The 17,404-nt window shown below is 35.8% G+C and overlaps 1 protein-coding gene across 1 annotated transcript in view; it reads left to right on the forward strand.

The window, feature by feature from the left end:
* The window catches only part of LOC131048761 (ribulose bisphosphate carboxylase/oxygenase activase, chloroplastic), a 211,590-nt gene that overhangs the window by 38,311 nt on the left and 155,875 nt on the right, over positions 1 to 17,404 (forward strand). Inside the window, exon 3 of the mRNA XM_057982829.2 lies at positions 4,362 to 4,371. Coding sequence (XP_057838812.2) covers positions 4,362 to 4,371 — 10 coding nt within the window. The remainder of the gene's footprint in view (positions 1 to 4,361; positions 4,372 to 17,404) is intronic.

Below are 17,404 nucleotides of genomic sequence, written 5' to 3' on the forward strand. Positions count from 1 at the left end.
ATGCAAACTCTTGTGTCCTTTGCAAACTGTGGGAAAAGGCCGATTTTGGGTGATTCGTTTGAAATTTCGGGCTACTAACCCCTTTTGTGCGATTTGGTCTTGAAGGCGCTTTAAGTTGAAAAGGTTTCTTCAGTGATTTTCAACCAAACAGGGGGGTAAGAGTGCAATTTTAACTAAAATGTTCCGCATCTTGCAAATTCGGGCTCCTCAAGTCTTTTTGCGTGATTCTCATTTTGAATGATTTTTCGGCTAAATGAAGTAGATTGTGCAAATTTGGAGATTTTCGATTGAAAAGGGGCTTTTCGCGACTTAGAACTTTTGTTTCATTTTTGGCCTTTGAGGTTGTCTTTCGCAAAGTTTAGGGTTTACCCTGCCTTTGGTGCGATTTTAACTTATTTTTGTTCAAATGCCCCTTCATGGCAATTTTGAGCTTTTAAGCCAAAATGCACATTTTTGTATTAAATGATCCTTTTCGGCCATTTAAACCCTTTTGCAAAGTCAAGATTTTGTGAAATCGCGTGATTTTGTTTTCCTCCACTTTTGCAAAAATATGTAGTTTGGCCGATCTTAGATTTAGATGCCCTCTTCCTTCATTTTTCAGGCTTTTTATCTACTTTGGGTGAATTTTATTGTTTTCACAAACTTCGACACTCACTGCAAATCGCACGATTTTGCCTGATTTGCAAACTTCACGATTATTTTGTGTGAAAGTGCGCGGCTTTCCTTTCAGTCTGCAAACTCGGGATTTGGTGAGTTTGGGCAAAGTCGTCGAACTCACCTTAAAATGCCCTCTTTGATTTGGCGATTTCACCTGAAATGGGCGATTTTGTGTTGTTTCCTTCTGCAGACCTCTCTCTCTTGTTCTATCAGGCAAACTTAAAAAAAAGACGGGGTCCCCTGTGAAGCAGGGCGGGTGTGCATAACGCACAACACGTCCCCTAAAGGGGCAATGTTTTTGAAAGCTGTGGATTGTGAGGGCCATGTAAAAGATGAGCAATTTATTGCAGATATTCTCATCTTTTCCATTGAGGCAGGGGACCCCGTAATGTTGTTCAAGTCATAATAGACAATGTAAAAATTGTAAAGCTGTTCATTTGTTGGTTCAAGAATGCTATCACCATATCTTCTGGACACCTTGTGTAGTCCACTCACTCAATCTTATGCTACAAAATATTGGGAATAAAATTGATTGGAACAAAGAGTTGAATGTAGAGGCTAAGGTTATCTAGATGTTCATCACAAACCACCACATGTCTCAAGGGATATTAAAACTCTTTTTCAAATTTGGAACTATTGAAGGGTGTCTCAAGGGATTTTAAAATCTTTTTCAAATTTGGAACTATTGAAGGTAAGTGAAATAGTAATTTAATTTTACATTTTCTGATTTTTTGATTTTCAATGTTCATAATGTGATTGTTTAATGTGTATTCTTCTTTAAAGTTTGTCTTTAATTTTTAATCATTTTGTCTTTTATTTCTATATAGGTTGTAGAGACCCCTTTTGCATCTAACACAATCTTCTTGAGACGACTTGTGAAAGTTAAAGTGGCACTTTAAAATATGGCGATCAGCTAAAATTGGGCTATATGGAAGTAAAGAAGCATTGAGAGGGCAACAAGAATTAGGCAAAGGATATTGGATGTCTCATGGTGGGATCGTGTGAAGTATCTCCTTAGTTTCATTGAGCCCATTATAAGCATGATTCACTACATTGACATGGATACGCCTTGCATTGGAGATGCCTTGACATCTCCAACGCTCCTTGGGAGACTCCTAGGCGTCTCCAAGACTCTTTGGGAAACTCCTTGGGAGACTCCTAGGTGTCTCTTGAGGGGTGGGGAGACTTGCAGGAGTCTCCTATTCGAACACATCAAAAAGCAATTGAATTTTTTATTTTTTTATAATTTTGAGCGATTTTTTGGGGTTGGGGGGTAACCCTAATTTGCGTGGGCCCCATCCTTTCCCCCAATACAATACAAAACCGCTAAATTACTGATTTCATTCATATTTCTAATTCTGATTTTTTTACCAGCTAGCTGAAGAGGAGAAAAAACTGAGAAATCTTCGTATTTAGATTTAGTATTTCAAATTTTTCTATTTATAATTTTACTAATTTCCTATAGTTTCATTTGAAATGTAATTCTTATACTGTTATACTTCTTTCACAACTAGTTTTTCAAGTACTATAAGTATATGCTAAGTCACCGGGTTCGTCGAACTTCATGGTTGAAGTTCAAAATTCAGCGAACATTTAAATAAAATTCGTTGAATTCGTCGCAAAATTAACGGAATTTTTCGTTGCTAGGGCACAATGTATTTCTTCGAGGTGCAACAACAAAGAAACGGTGGGTGAGAGGAGATGCTTTGCCAAACAGGCCATGCCACCACTAGATCACATGGCATTAGCGTCAAATGGAAACCCGCATATTTGTGCTAAGTCACAGTGCTCTCACTGACATCCACGACCACGAACCTTGCTGTGTATTCCTTCTCCCTGGCGCACAACACTTCCCATTGCAGTCTGCTCGAAGGTATAATGGCGCAAAGGCCGTCGCGACTTCTTGACTTTTCTTAGATATAATTGTTGTAAAGCATTTCTATAGTTTAAATTTTTTTAAAGCATATATTTTATATTTTAATAATTTACTTTCATTAAAAAATTAATATTATTTTATTTATATTAACATTTAATATATTTAAATTTAATATTATTTTACTTGTTTATTTTTCCTTTTTTAATATTAGTATTGAAGAATTAAACATCTAACCTAAATTTTTTAACTGATAAATTTAATATTATATTTTTTTTTGGACTTTAATATTAATAAATTATAATTTTGTGAATATATTACTTATATTTTAAAAAATTAAATTATTGAAGGCGAATTTAATGTCAAATTTTTTTCCGAATTTTTATCCTTGCCGAACTTAATCCGAATTTTGTGGTTGCCGAATTCGAATTCGAATTCGAACCTGGTGACTTAAGAGTATATGTATAACTATATAAACACCACCACCTCGCCACCCCCCCACCGCTGTCCCCCTGCTGCCCCCAAACTTAGGCCCTTTGTCCCTCCGTCCTCGAAACCCGTCCCTGTGTCACCCTGTCCCCAACAACCGTGGAGCATTGCGTTTTGACCTAGAACGCACATGTCTGCAGTAAGAGAGGATGTGAAAAGGTTTAGAACAGCTAAACGACCTGCCTTGAAGCTCAAACGACCTCCAATAAACTTCCACAAATTATATTTTTCCACTCATGACCTGCCATACTCCCTACCTCTTTGCCTCTTGCTTTTGCTTCCAAAGTGTGAGAGGGAAATAGTAGAAACATCCCTCAAAAGGAAAAGTGACCAGAATATACTGAGCAAACAGTGGTAAACCTTCAGCCACACCCCCAATAAGATCAATGAACTCTTCATTCAAACATTCCTCAAGCTTGCGCTACTAGTATGAAGACGTTCCAAGAAGTATTTCACTAATTCGACTCAGCTAATAATCTTTTCTTAGCGTCTTGGCGTCCACTTGCATTAAAATATAAAAATAATCTTCAAGACTTGTAAAATTTGTCTCCGTAGGAGACTTTGCAAATTTTACAAGCTCCAATCACTTTAAACCACTGTGAGAAATTTGAACAATCTCTCCAACAAACTAGCTAGATTAGAATCATTGCACCATTGAATCTAGTTACGTGTAGGGTTTTCGTCCTAGTGTTTCTAGCTCCTCAAGAAGCTCTCCAAATCCAATATGAGAAAATAACCAAGCATATCTCTAATGAGCTTCTCATTGCTCTTTTATAACAATCTAGGGAAGCTTCTAGAACAAATTCCAAATTTCCCACACTCCAAAAATTTAAATTTAGCTTGGGGAAATAAAGTGACTTTATTAAATTCTTTCATAAATAACCACCGAGTCACTTTGTACAACGTTAAATTAATTAAATAATATTACCCTTGAGTGTTGGATAATATAAAATAATTAAATTAATGAATTCTCTTTTTTCCGGCTATAGCCTACGGGAATTAAATAGGCTAATAAGTCCCACCGGATAATTCAGCGGAAAGGGACATTACATGCTCGAGGTCTAGTGTGGTGGTGGGGTTGTGAATGAGGTGGGGTAGGTGATCATTATGTTGGAGAAAGATTTTTCTTGCCTTAATTATCATCAAATATTAGAAACCATATAGAAACAATGATCTTTCTGTGATTGTGATAAAGGATATAAATGTTTTTGATTCAGGGTAAAAAATTTGACAGTCATTTCTCATTGTTTATACACATATTGTTATCATAGATTCAAAATTTAGCACTTGAATTACCACCTTGAATATATTTCCTACTTATATTTCATTATTGAATGTGCAGGAAAAGATTGGTAAGTGTACATGGTTTGCTGATTAGTTATTTGGAACTTCATATACCAATCCTGGTTAGTGATTGCTCTATTAAATGAAAAGTTTACCTCCATTTTGAAAATCATTTAGTTGCCATCTTTATTTATTTGATATTTTTTTAACATTCCTTGGTAGATAGCTCGAAATATATTCTGTATTTTCATTTTGTTTCGAGATACAAGTAGCTCTGATCTTTATATACTTTATCCATGGTAGATAACTTGAAATATATAATTTATTTTCATTTGGCAGTGGCCTCATAATGTTATTAGCCACATTAGCATACCTGTAGTTATTTTCCACTTGAACCTAGTCTCTTCCAGTTAATGATCCCAATGCTCATCCTTTGGTGTTTCTGATTATTCGTGGAAGGTGTAATATGATTTTACAGAAATGGCTCAACTGGGTAAACCAAATATAAGAAAATGGGTCACCTACACACCCAAGAAATAAACTCCTTGCCCACCTGCAATCCCCACGTATGAGAAACTGTTGTTCTCTGTAGAGATTGTCCCACAAGATACCTAAATAACCACATAGACTAGACAATGTATCTACCCATCGCTTCTCAAACAAGTCACTTACACAACCACACCACTACGTGCCACCACTGACGTAAATAATATACAGGACAAAATTCAGACTTATTAAAAAGTAACTATTTTACATAGAGAAAATTGTTGTGTATGCACATGATATGCATCTTTTACTTATTCTACTTCGTTGTCATTTTCTTTGAGATCACGTGCATCAATTTGATTGCAAAAAAGACTTGAGAATGATTTTTTGGATGACATGTATTAACCTGTTATTGAACTCTATTGTAGATGCTCAGAGAGGTAATGCTGATCTAGTCAACCAAGAAATCTGCCATATTAATATTACCATTTGTTTTGGCGTCCAATGCTAGTGTGGTGATGCAAAGAACATATTTTGAGTATATGAACAATAAATGGAAGTCCCAAAAAATCACCGTTGTTCAATGTTATTTCCAAAGGAGAAAATTTAAGATCAATAATCTCCTACCTTACTTGCTTGTTACTAATCTCCTGCATAACCTCCTTAACTTCCCATTTCATAAATAGATTGTTGTCATAATGAAAATATCATGGACAATTGGTGGTTAATTTCTGCACATATTTATTAGGATACTCATTAATAGAGCTGAAAATTTACCAAGCACAGGCCAAAAACGTTTTTTCATTATACATGGGCAATTCATCAAAAAGAATGAAAAATAAGATACCTTCAACTAGCTGGAAGAAATTCTCATGCCATTCAATGAAAGCCAAGTAAAAAATTACTTTATCAAATTCAGTATCAAACTTATTCAACATTCTTTTCAGAATTTATTTCCTGACCTTGTTCTAATGTGACTTGCTCCTTTGCTTCATCTTTTTTTGACTAATTGAGGCAAAAATGAAAGATGCCAAACAGAATACTTGCCCAAACTTAAAGAATAGATTAGTCGAACCAATAATATTAATACCAGTTTTATAACAACCTTCAAACAGACTGTAGCATACACACAAAATTCATAGAACTCATAGTATCTTAATATTTTGACAAATAAATGGGCAAAACAGAAGTCATAAAATATATTATCTTCTTTCACGTTGATTGTAACTAGATTCACAGATGCAATAAGCATTCACACTTCATGGGCCACAGAATTTGCATACTCTATAGCTATAGATCGCTGTTGGTGAAATGCACAGGAAACAGATTGACCTGATGAAACTTGCCACCTCCCAAGCTGGCCTTGCTTGCTGCTGTCTCCAGACAAGCAGAAAGGATTTCTCCTCTGCCTGCCTAACAAATTGCCATTCACTGTATCATTGGATAGAATGTATGTGGTTAATGGCAGACAGTCTTGATCTCCTGAAATAGTAGGCAGAATATAATAACAATGGTAAGAATTTCTAGAAAGATTGCAGATAGGGATTTCGTTCTATCAAAGGGATCTTTCCAGGGTTGCATCTGGAAGAAGACTGCATTCATTTAATGCAGATAATGACTGAATTGTTCATTGCTTTTCCCCTATGACAGCACACGCACACACACACACAATGAATGCAGATAATGACATAATTCTTCATTGCTTTTCCCCTACTGCAGCACGCACACACGCACACACATTGCAGATAATCACTGATTTTTTCATTTCTTTTTCCCTACCACAGCACGCGTGTGCGCACACACACAAAATGAATGAATTCTTCATTGCTTTTCCCCTACCACAGCACACGTGCGCGCACACACACAATGCAGATAATGACTGAATACTTCATTGCGTTTCCCCTACCACAGCACGTGCGTGCGCGCACACACACACACACACATGCGCGCACGCACACACAAACACACATACACACACGCATGCACATGCACGCACACACACACACGCACATACACAAATGCAGATAATTACTGAATTCTTCATTGCTTTTTCCCTACCACAGCTTGCACACACACACACACACACATGCAGATAATAACTGAATTCTTCATTGCTTTTCCCCTACCACAGCATGCACACACACACACACTAATGCAAATAATGAGTGAATTCTTCATTGCTTTTCCCCTACCACAGCACGCACACGCACACGCACACGGACACCCACATGCACTCCTTATCCAAGGTTGGCCCATGTAAAACCGCCACAAGGTTGCTTAGGGAAAACTGTTATAACAAGGCAGATTTATTTAATTCCACTATGCAAGTCGGCCTAGGGAAAAATATTCATAATTTTTAAAATTTATTTATTTAATTAAAAATATTAGCAAAAATAGAAAGGTCGACTCAGTTGCTCTAATCGGGGACATCACCGAGAATAAAGTTCAACTTGTAGAAGTTTCTTTATTTTAGCATTCCATACAAAATAATCACGAGATATTCATTGTCAAGCATAATAAAATTAAAATATTGAACCCTAGTTGGTACATCAGGGTACCAGAAATTGTCACATTTTCTACAAAGAAACAAAACAGTAACTTGCAGCAGCTCTATCTCCTTAATATTTTTACAAATGATATGTTTAACCACTCATTAGAAGTGGCTTTGAAACTACTTTCCAACTCATTTGATAAATTTATGGTCTCTGCCATGCATGGTACCCGTACTTCTGTATAGATCTGAAACTTGCTTTGATATTTCTTGCAGCATACTTACAACCCTAGCAAGGACAATTGCAAAATAAGAACATAAAATAGAGTGTGTTCAAACTTGCAAGCCCTATGTAAGAGAAAATACACTTCCTATAAAAGATGTGAAATGTGTATGGATTCATATTGCTATCAACATAGGATGTTTACATAGAGATAGTAAACCTTCAGATATGGGAAAGTAAATAGCTTCTTACACGAGCACCTAGAAAACCAAATTGACTATGAATCTACTAATAGCTTCTCACACAAGCCATGCACATAAACACAGTAAAAGTGTTTGTAATGTATACCCCTGTTTTTTTTGAAAGTTGTTTGCTGATGTGACTGATCATAAGGAAAGGATAATGCACTTTTGCTGATTGTTCTTTATTGTTTTCAGATTTCATCCATGTTCTCATTGCAATGATGTCTAGAAACATTCAACATGTAATGTAATGGTGCATAGAATCACCAAGATGTCCATTATCTCATTAAATCATATTACATAACATCAAAGTAGATTAAACATAGATATGGTAGACATGTAGAATGCTGATTTGACTGGTCATTAGTAACCACCAACACATGATAGCTTGGGGTCTATATCGTGCTCTCAACAAGGTCAATGAGAGGAATTCCAAACCTACTCCAGAAATCTTTCATCACCATTTAATGAACTTGCATGCTTGAGGAGTGATATCAATGCTTATTTTGACCTTCCCAACTTCTGAAAACACCACTGGGCAATCTGTGACAGCAACCTGGGCACCTAAATCATGAAAGGAGATTCACATAATTTGATGATAATCACTACCCTTGACAACAAACTGTTAGAAACTACATTCCATGACATTTCAGGGACGGGGATAGGGATCGTAGGGAATGTGTTGATGTGTTTTTTAGGCACATGCGAACACAAAATAAAATACCCAAAAGTATTTTATCCTCTCTTGAACAAAGCCCTCCCAAATACTAAACTTTGTGATCAATTGGAAGACTCCAAGGTTCCTAATGTTGGGTCACGATGTGTGGATAAGCACAGTTGGCCTTTGTGATTGCTATTACTCCAAGGGGCCTTATGTTGAATAATTGAATGCTTGAGTTGCTGGAACTTGAATTCTAACTACTTGCTTGGAGAATAAAAAGGGGCAAAAGAGATGGGTTTAGGAAGATTACGCTACTCCTAAGAATGCAAGAGACAATGAACGATTAGATGAAATTCAACCAATCTTTGCTTCGCCATCAACGAACAACTCTACAAAGCTAGTGCGATCTCCTAAGGTAGGCACATGATGTTTAAATTAGTATCAACAACAAAGACATCATCAAGGCAATGCATATCCAAGTGTGAATACCAATTGAAGCTAAGCTCATTGACCACACAAGGCAAACTTACAATCAGCACATTGCTAGTGGTGTGGATAAATGAATTTCATCATTAATCATTCACAACTCCTTTCATTCATCTAATTACTCATCATCTAACATGAAGATCCAACAAGAAACCTTGCACTTGTAAAGAAACAACACATTCCACCATAACTTTGGCAACAATTTTTGCTTTCTCCTCCTAGTCTACTCTAGCTGCTATCTACTATTCGCTATTAACCTCCTATTCACTATTTCTAAACTATTGACTAACAACTATTTCTAAACTATCGACGCTTAACTATTGACCTTTACGAATGAGGAGGGTGAGCCTTTTATATACTCTTTTTACAATGAATGGCCTGGATTGATCCACAATCAACGACTGAGATTACAAGATGAAAACCCTAATTAGGGTTTGTTAAAACATTTCCCTTTGGCCAATGAGACAATTACATTTAGGTTCAATGCTGAATGTGAACCAATAGAAAACGGGGGTAGGTACATTGGAGTTTGTGCTCTCATGGACGAGTCAGGGGCATTGCATCTGGACATGCTGATGTGGAACCCTTTGATTGGTTGAATGATGACTAAGATGCCACCTCAACTTGCACTTGTAGACCTGATTCATTACCATGAATGAGTATTGAGCAATGTCTCTTGATACTCAACATCTCAAGCTCGCTCAATGTGGTGATGATGATAGGAAGTATTGTCGACCTTCTACTCTTGCTGCCTATGTAATGTCCCCTTCCTAGGTGACATGCAGTTGAGCAGGGTGTAATGTCCCCATCCTAGTCAGGGACTTGGGATTGAGGAGTTAGCTTATTTTTGGACCCTTGTAGGCTAACAGAGTATGGATAAAGGGGTCAGTAATGTAGTATCTTGAGGAGTGGTCTGTCTATTTGTTCTAGTTCAGTGTTGAGTTCAGTTCTAGTCTTCGTTTCATCAGTTTCTGACACTTTATGAGGATTTCCTATTTTTTAGGGAAAAATTGCTAAAAAAAGACATGGTCCAATTTTCATTGGCATGGAGAACTGTGACCCTAGCTTTTGACAGATTCGGTTTTTGAGCAATAATGAGAGAGATATGAATTTTTTAGTGGTTCCACAGGCAATTAATATTTTAATGAAATTTTAATATAAAATCATAAAGTGCATCACTTAAATTTATTTAAGTGAAGATTTATTATCTCCTAAGCTAGGCGTGGCTTTTAGGGTTAAGTTGGAAACCCTAAAAGCAAGTTATTATTTTTAAATCCCTAATTGCCAAAAATCTCACCTTTTGGGTATTTAGGCAGCCAAGATGGAAATTAAACCTCATTCTTGACATTGAGCATTTGACATTTTCTTCTGAGCACTTGGCTATAGCGGCTAGGGTTTGGACCTGTTTTGGAGAGCGTGCATTCTTCAGAATTCAGTAGCTTTGAGATTGTGAAAGATCAATCGAATTGTTGCGGCTTGGTTGGCTTCATTCAAAAGTCAAATTGAATTGAATTGGGGCAGAATTGGCTTCTTACAAGGCAGATTTGTTGTAGGGTTTTCCTATTTATTGTTTTGTTGTTGATTCTTTTGTGGTTTGGAGGCTTCTTTTCCCAAACACATAGCTTGCTCATTTATTGGCACCATCTTCCACTGTTTGGGTGTCTTAGTATTTAAATAAGAGGAGATTTGAATTGTTCCAGAATAAAAATCAGAACTTTGTAAGTTGCGGATTTATTCTTTCTTTTCACTAAATTGGCTAAGGACCTACGGGTATGCTTCTAAATTCTCCAATTCATTGTTTCAGTTGATTAAATTCATGTATTATTCAATATGTGTTGCAAATTAAAGAAACCCTCTTCTGCAACTTCTGTCTATTTCTGAAAGACCATCTTAATAATTAAAAATTACAAGAAGATCTACAAATTACAGCAGGTTGAAGAGTTGAACCAGCAAGGGTTCATCACATAGGGATTGGCCTATCATCTGGTTTCCGTAGGCCAGTGGAGTGAAGAGGGAACCCATTTAGGAGTCATGGAGCCTTGGATGGGGCTTTGTGAGCTGATTCAGACGTTCAGATGGTAGTTCCTACTTTTTAGGGAGGTCTCCTATTTTTTAGGGAGAACTACTAGTTAATAGGTTGACCACTTGGGGGACCACAAAGCTGAGCAGGAGCCTCTCGGACAGTTTCTAGCACTTTGAGCGAGGTTCCTATTTTTTAGGGTGAGAACCTATTTTTTAGGAGGAACTGGTAGTCAGCCTGTAGGGGTTCAGTCGTCAGTAGTGATCATAGCACTTCAGACGGAATTCTAATCTGAGCCCCGGATCTCATTTTATTAATAAATAAAGAAATATTAATAAAATAATAATAAATTGATATTATAATCACTTTATGGGGAAATAAGTTATAATAATTCATTGGTCCTCTTACCTAGGCGTTTTAGCAAATATTATTAGAATAATGAGGGGGCCAAATTAAAATAATGATGGAGGCCCTTGTGATTCGTTTTTCATAAGGAGGCATAAATAAAATAAAGTTATTTTATTAATAAAAGGGGAGATGAAACCCTAATTCGAAATTAGGGTTAGAGCTGAAATAAAAAGTGAATTTGACAATCATTTTGGCATGGAGTTGTTTATTTTTTGAGAGAATATTATCTTCTATAGGTCTGCAACGAGATTGGTAGAGTTTTGGAGCAAATTTGGGGATGGAAACCTCCAAATTTCAGGTGTAGGACGAAAACCCTCACATCTATCAATATATTGATCTTCACTGGAAGCTCTTTTCAGGTCTTTGGGACCAAATTCAAGAGCTTTTTGGTGGATTACAGCAACATTAGGGTCTGAAATTCTGATCTGAGCAAAAAAGTCACAATTTCAAGCAAGCATATACTCCCAATCAGTAGGCTGTACCTTTCCCAAGCTAGCCGTACCACCATATCTTGCCTGGAGTTTTCAATAAAGTAAAATAAGGGTATTTGCTGCAGTTTTATTGTACAAATTTCATTGTTAGCAGCAAATAAAGATTCCCCATAGTTATTTGGTGAAATCAATTCATGCTGGAGCTACAGGAGCAAATTAGTGGGTAGAAGGCACACCAAATTGGGGTTTCTCCTATGGGAAAGTTCAGGAATCGCATTGGAATAAGGATTTCGTCACAAATTTGTTTTAGATAATTTTTCAGTAGGTGAATAAAGCTCATTGAAGCCATTAGTTGCAGCTGGAGGTGCTTCATTCAATCTTTCCACCTGTTCAGGCCAATAAATCACCTTCAATTCTCAGCACTGGACTCCTAGTAGGCCATTATTGGCTTGGGATGTTAAAGATAATCATTTATTTCCATTTGTTCTTTGCTGATAAATAAAATCAGAAGTCTCAAATTCTTTTTAGTCAATTATTTTATGTATTGCGTTTGTTATTCATTTTACATTATCAAATTCTAAAAGTCAATAACACGCAAGTTATCCAAAAACCTCAAACTGCATTAAAAAAACCAAATTCCAACCGCTGGTCAAATAAATCAGACTCAGAAAAACATATCAGATTGTTCCAATCAGCATTCGGGATCTTTCAGCCTATCTTGCCTTGAGGTGATTGTATGATCTCTCCTTTATACTTTGGAGTTTTGCCTTCTTCATGTCATTACGATGCAATGAGAGTTCTTGAATACCTCAAAATCCTTTCTGTGAAGTCACCCTCCTTGATACCTTGGTGCTTGCTGATGAAATCTTTCCTCTTGAAGATCCTTGTATCCTGGACCTTGACCTTGATGTAGAAATTTCCTCCTTGGAGTACTGTGCCGATTTTCCTACAATCTGCCCCCTTTGATCTCCTCCTTTGCCACCTGCAAAACAAACAAATTGTCAAATAGGTATCAAACACACATAACATATACCTAATTTCATCTATCTTTTATTCCTTATGTGTTCTGATTTTGTCTGATTTGGACGATTTTAATACTGAATTGATGCACCTGATCCAAAGATATGTCTGATAGTGTTTAGGAATTTTCTGGTGCTGAAGGTGGATGACTGAACTCGCCTTATATCTGCTCCAGTTTACTTCACGAATGATCAAATTTGCTGCCCTTATTAACAAATTCGCCTTCCTTGTTATTGAATGCGCTGCTCTGCTTTTGTAGAGAAGAAATTTGCGTTGAAATGATGATTGAAATGAACATTTTGAATGCCCTTTTATAGGCATCTAAGGGAAAGGGTGTGTCTTTTCCTTGGTAGGCTGACTTCAAAAGGTTTTGCACTAAGATCATAATTGTTTATAGGTCTGACTTGATAATGTTTAATAAACCTTTCCCATTCAAATTTAAAACCTTGGCGCCAAACAAATACTTGTTCAATCATACCTTTCAATGAGCAAAAGAGGAACTTCACTTCAATGTAAGAGCAATGGAAGTCACTCCAATTGAGGAGCAATGGAAGTGCATAAAAAAAGTTTGCTCCAAAATTAAAGCAATGGAAGTTCGCTCCAAAGTGAGAGCAATGAAAGTGCATTTCGCTTCAAGGCATGGGCAAAGGAAATCGCTTCAAGGAAAGAGAAAAGGAAATCGCTTCAAGGCAAGAGCAAAGGAATTAAAGTTCATTGTCATTTCTATCAACTTCTTTACCAATTTGATCCTTTGATTAGATTATGCTGTAATGTCCCCACTTTAGCAGTTGACCAAGTGTATGTGCGTTAGCCTAGCTCTACATGGTCCCGAGGGCTAACGTAACGAAGGGTTTAAGGGGATCCTGGAGTGTTTTGGCATAGTCATTTCTAGTTTGGGCTAAAACGGAGTTGATTTACTTAGTTTCAGTCATACTTACTATTTTTAGTAAGTCAGCAGGACACAACGGAGGCTAGCTTTGGTGATTGGATTCGATACTCCTCGACGAGAGCTTTCTGACGCGCTATCTGTAATGTCCCAAATCCGCAGTCTATAAAAAAAACATATAAACAATGCAATTCAACATTTGTTTGTGATACGAATGATTGATCTAAAGTGTAGTTAGCAAATTCTCTAATGGTTACATGTTATCAATAAGTCAATTCCATATTTAGTTCCTAATGAGATCAAGAGGACTAGATGCAATAGGATGCCCGTAGTGCTTGTTAGGCCCAAGAGCGGTACACTCCCCCTTGGCCCAACTGATGGCAGACGTTTAGTCATCCGCAGTGGGTGGCCTAGTTCCTGCTATCCTTGTTGCTCTATTCTTCATAAATCTCACTGGGTTTTGGATATGCAATTGCCTCATTCATCATCATGATAATATCTTAATCCATTCCTACTAGTCCTTAATCGAACAATGCCATTTATTCTCAATTTGTAGTTGTGATTCATTCATTAGTTAATTGAGCATATGGAGATTCGTTCATACACATTGTATACCCATATGTATTTACATATATATATATATTTATTTATATATATATATTTTATGTGTTAATGTATTATATTAATATCCATTATATTAATCTCCATTTATATATAAATGTATGTTTGCCACATCTATGTATATGCAAACGTATTGAATTAATAACTACATATATTTATGTACTAATGAATTGATTGAATATCTATCTATATGTATGTAACCCTACTGATTTATGGAAATCCTATTGATTTATGAAACCCTACCACCAAAATAAACAAAGGCGGGTAAGTGTCTTACCTGCGTCCCTTGCCGCTTTTTCCTTTGTCGCTATCCTTCACACTGCTTCTAATACCCTAATCCGTTATTCATTTAATAATTTTGGACATTCTTGGGTATGATATTGTATTAAAATAATATTTAATATTGATATGATTAATATTATTTTTATATTAATGAATGATTAATATTACTATTAACATCAATAATTAATTACCCAATAAATGATAATTTATTATTATGATTAAGAATCACAAAATCTATTATTAATTACATCACCGGGATGTGGGGTTATGATAACCCTCTCACTTTAGAGGAAAATCGTGAAGTCTCATAAATGAGACGTTTTTCCAATATTATTAAATGTTAATTAATAAATGTTTTAATTATCGTATTTATTTAATCACAATAATCCAATGTCCAAAGAGGGGTTATGACAGTCCGCCCTTCCCGAATTTGCTTGTCCTCAAGCAAATGTTTATTTTAATTTCCTCAACTAAGTTATCTACCAACATGAGTTAAACAACACAGAGCATATATATGGGAAACACGAAGCATGCACGTGGAGGGCACAGAGCATACACATGGAAAACACGAAGCATACATATATGCAAACATGGAGTATACATGTGAATACACACATTGTGAAATTTCTTTCTTGTTATGAGTAGAAACACAAATCAACGCCAACTTGATGCAAAAACATAAACACTCAATCTAGTTTGTGATCTCAGGTAGAGTATTTAAGAATTTCAAATGGAGTAAATATAATGAGTCTGATTAGCCATATCGACAAAGAGGATAGATAGCACAATGTTTGGATATTTTCCTCAAGTATTAATTAAATGGACTATGCTTAACTCCCTATTCGCCATTAATGAAAGAGAAAAGATTTAGACACAACGAGACACCTGTAGCGCTTATCAGGCCCAAGAGCGGTACACTCCCCCTTGGTCCAACTGATGGTAGACATTCAATCATCCACAGCGGGTTGCCTACCTGATAGAGGCCTAGTTCCTGCTATCCTTGTTGCTCTATTCTTCATAAATCTCATTGGGTTTTGGATATGCAATTGCCTCATTCATCATCATGATAATATCTTAATCCATTCCTACTAGTCCTTAATCGAACAATGCCATTTATTCTCAATTTGTAGTTGTGATTCATTCATTAGTTAATTGAGCATATGGAGATTCGTTCATACACATTGTATACCCATATGTATAAACATATATATATATATATATATTTTTTGTGTTAATGTATTATATTAATATCCATTATATTAATCTCCATTTATATATAAATGTATTTTTGCCACATCTATGTATATGCAAACGTATTGAATTAATAACTACATATATTTATGTACTAATGAATTGATTGAATATCTATCTATATGTATGTAACCCTACTAATTTATGTAAATCCTATTGATTTATGAAACCCTACTACCAAAATAAACAAAGGCGGGTAAGTGTCTTACCTGTGTCCCTTGCTGCTTTTTCCTTTGTCGCTATCCTTCACATTGCTTCTAATACCCTAATCCGTTATTCATTTAATAATTTTGAACATTCTTGGGTATGATATTGTATTAAAATAATATTTAATATTGATATGATTAATATTATTTTTATATTAATGAATGATTAATATTACTATTAACATCAATAATTAATTACCTAATAAATGATAATTTATTATTATGATTAAGAATCACAAAATCTATTATTAATTACATCACCAGGATGTGGGGTTATGATAACCCTCTCACTTTAGAGGAAAATCGTGAAGTCTCATAAATGAGACGTTTTTCCAATATTATTAAATGTATTAATTATCGTATTTATTTAATCACAATAATCCAATGTCCAAAGAGGGGTTATGACACTATCACTCACGCTATTCGGAGCCCGATTGCCAATATATTTTAATGCCTGAAGTGTTATTAAAGTAACATTTAATTTAATTGTAAAATATTAAAGTGTTACTTTAATATTTATTTTATGGGGATGCGTGCAAATCAAAGGGGCACCCAAGGGAGACATAAGTGAATATTTTAATATGTTTTATATTGCACATCTTTTATCCCACATTGCTCAAGTGAGTTGGGTCGACCCTTGGAGAAAGAATAAAAGGAAGCTTTTGTGGCTTCATTCAACATGTTGAATATGAGAAGAAATTGATGTGTGAGTTGCAGATCCGTTCTTGGCATTAGAGGACGTCTATCCTCTCTTGTGACATTCTAGACGTCATTCCCTTGGGGTTTGGCCTTTGGAATCCATTGCTATCAGCTTCATTAACAGGCAGATTGGGTGCATCTCCAGCTACAGGCAGATTTGGTGTTTTGCTCATACCTTCTTCACTTCTTGACCAATGCTTATGCCATTCTGAAGGATGATTTTATGAAGATATTGGACTGATTGAAGACTAATTAATACTGTAGCAGCACTGTAGCGCAACACTATTCACATTACTGTAGCACGACACTATTCATGCTACTGTAGCACGACACTATTCATGCTACTGTAGCAGCAAGATGGGAAGTCATTGTTGGAACATTATGTCAAAAATGCTGGAGTATTTAGTGAGTTGAAAAATCTGCTATGTATTTGACTTTATTAATTCTGGAAATAATATCATATCAGCAGTAGTTCAATCTTCATGTTGCATATTACTATAATTTCCTTCTAGTTCATGTTATGTGATTTTAAACCTATGCAAAGACTTAAAAACAAACAAACATTTCATTTCCAAAGCCATAAGAGGTTTAAACATTAAACAGAGAAATCAGGAGTTGGATGTAAACTGTTTGACTAAATTCCTATCAGCAGTTGGTTTAGTTTTTGGGCATTCTAGGGTGTCCATTA

The sequence above is a fragment of the Cryptomeria japonica genome, chromosome 3 (assembly GCF_030272615.1).
Source record: "Cryptomeria japonica chromosome 3, Sugi_1.0, whole genome shotgun sequence".
In the NCBI taxonomy this organism is placed as follows: domain Eukaryota; kingdom Viridiplantae; phylum Streptophyta; class Pinopsida; order Cupressales; family Cupressaceae; genus Cryptomeria; species Cryptomeria japonica.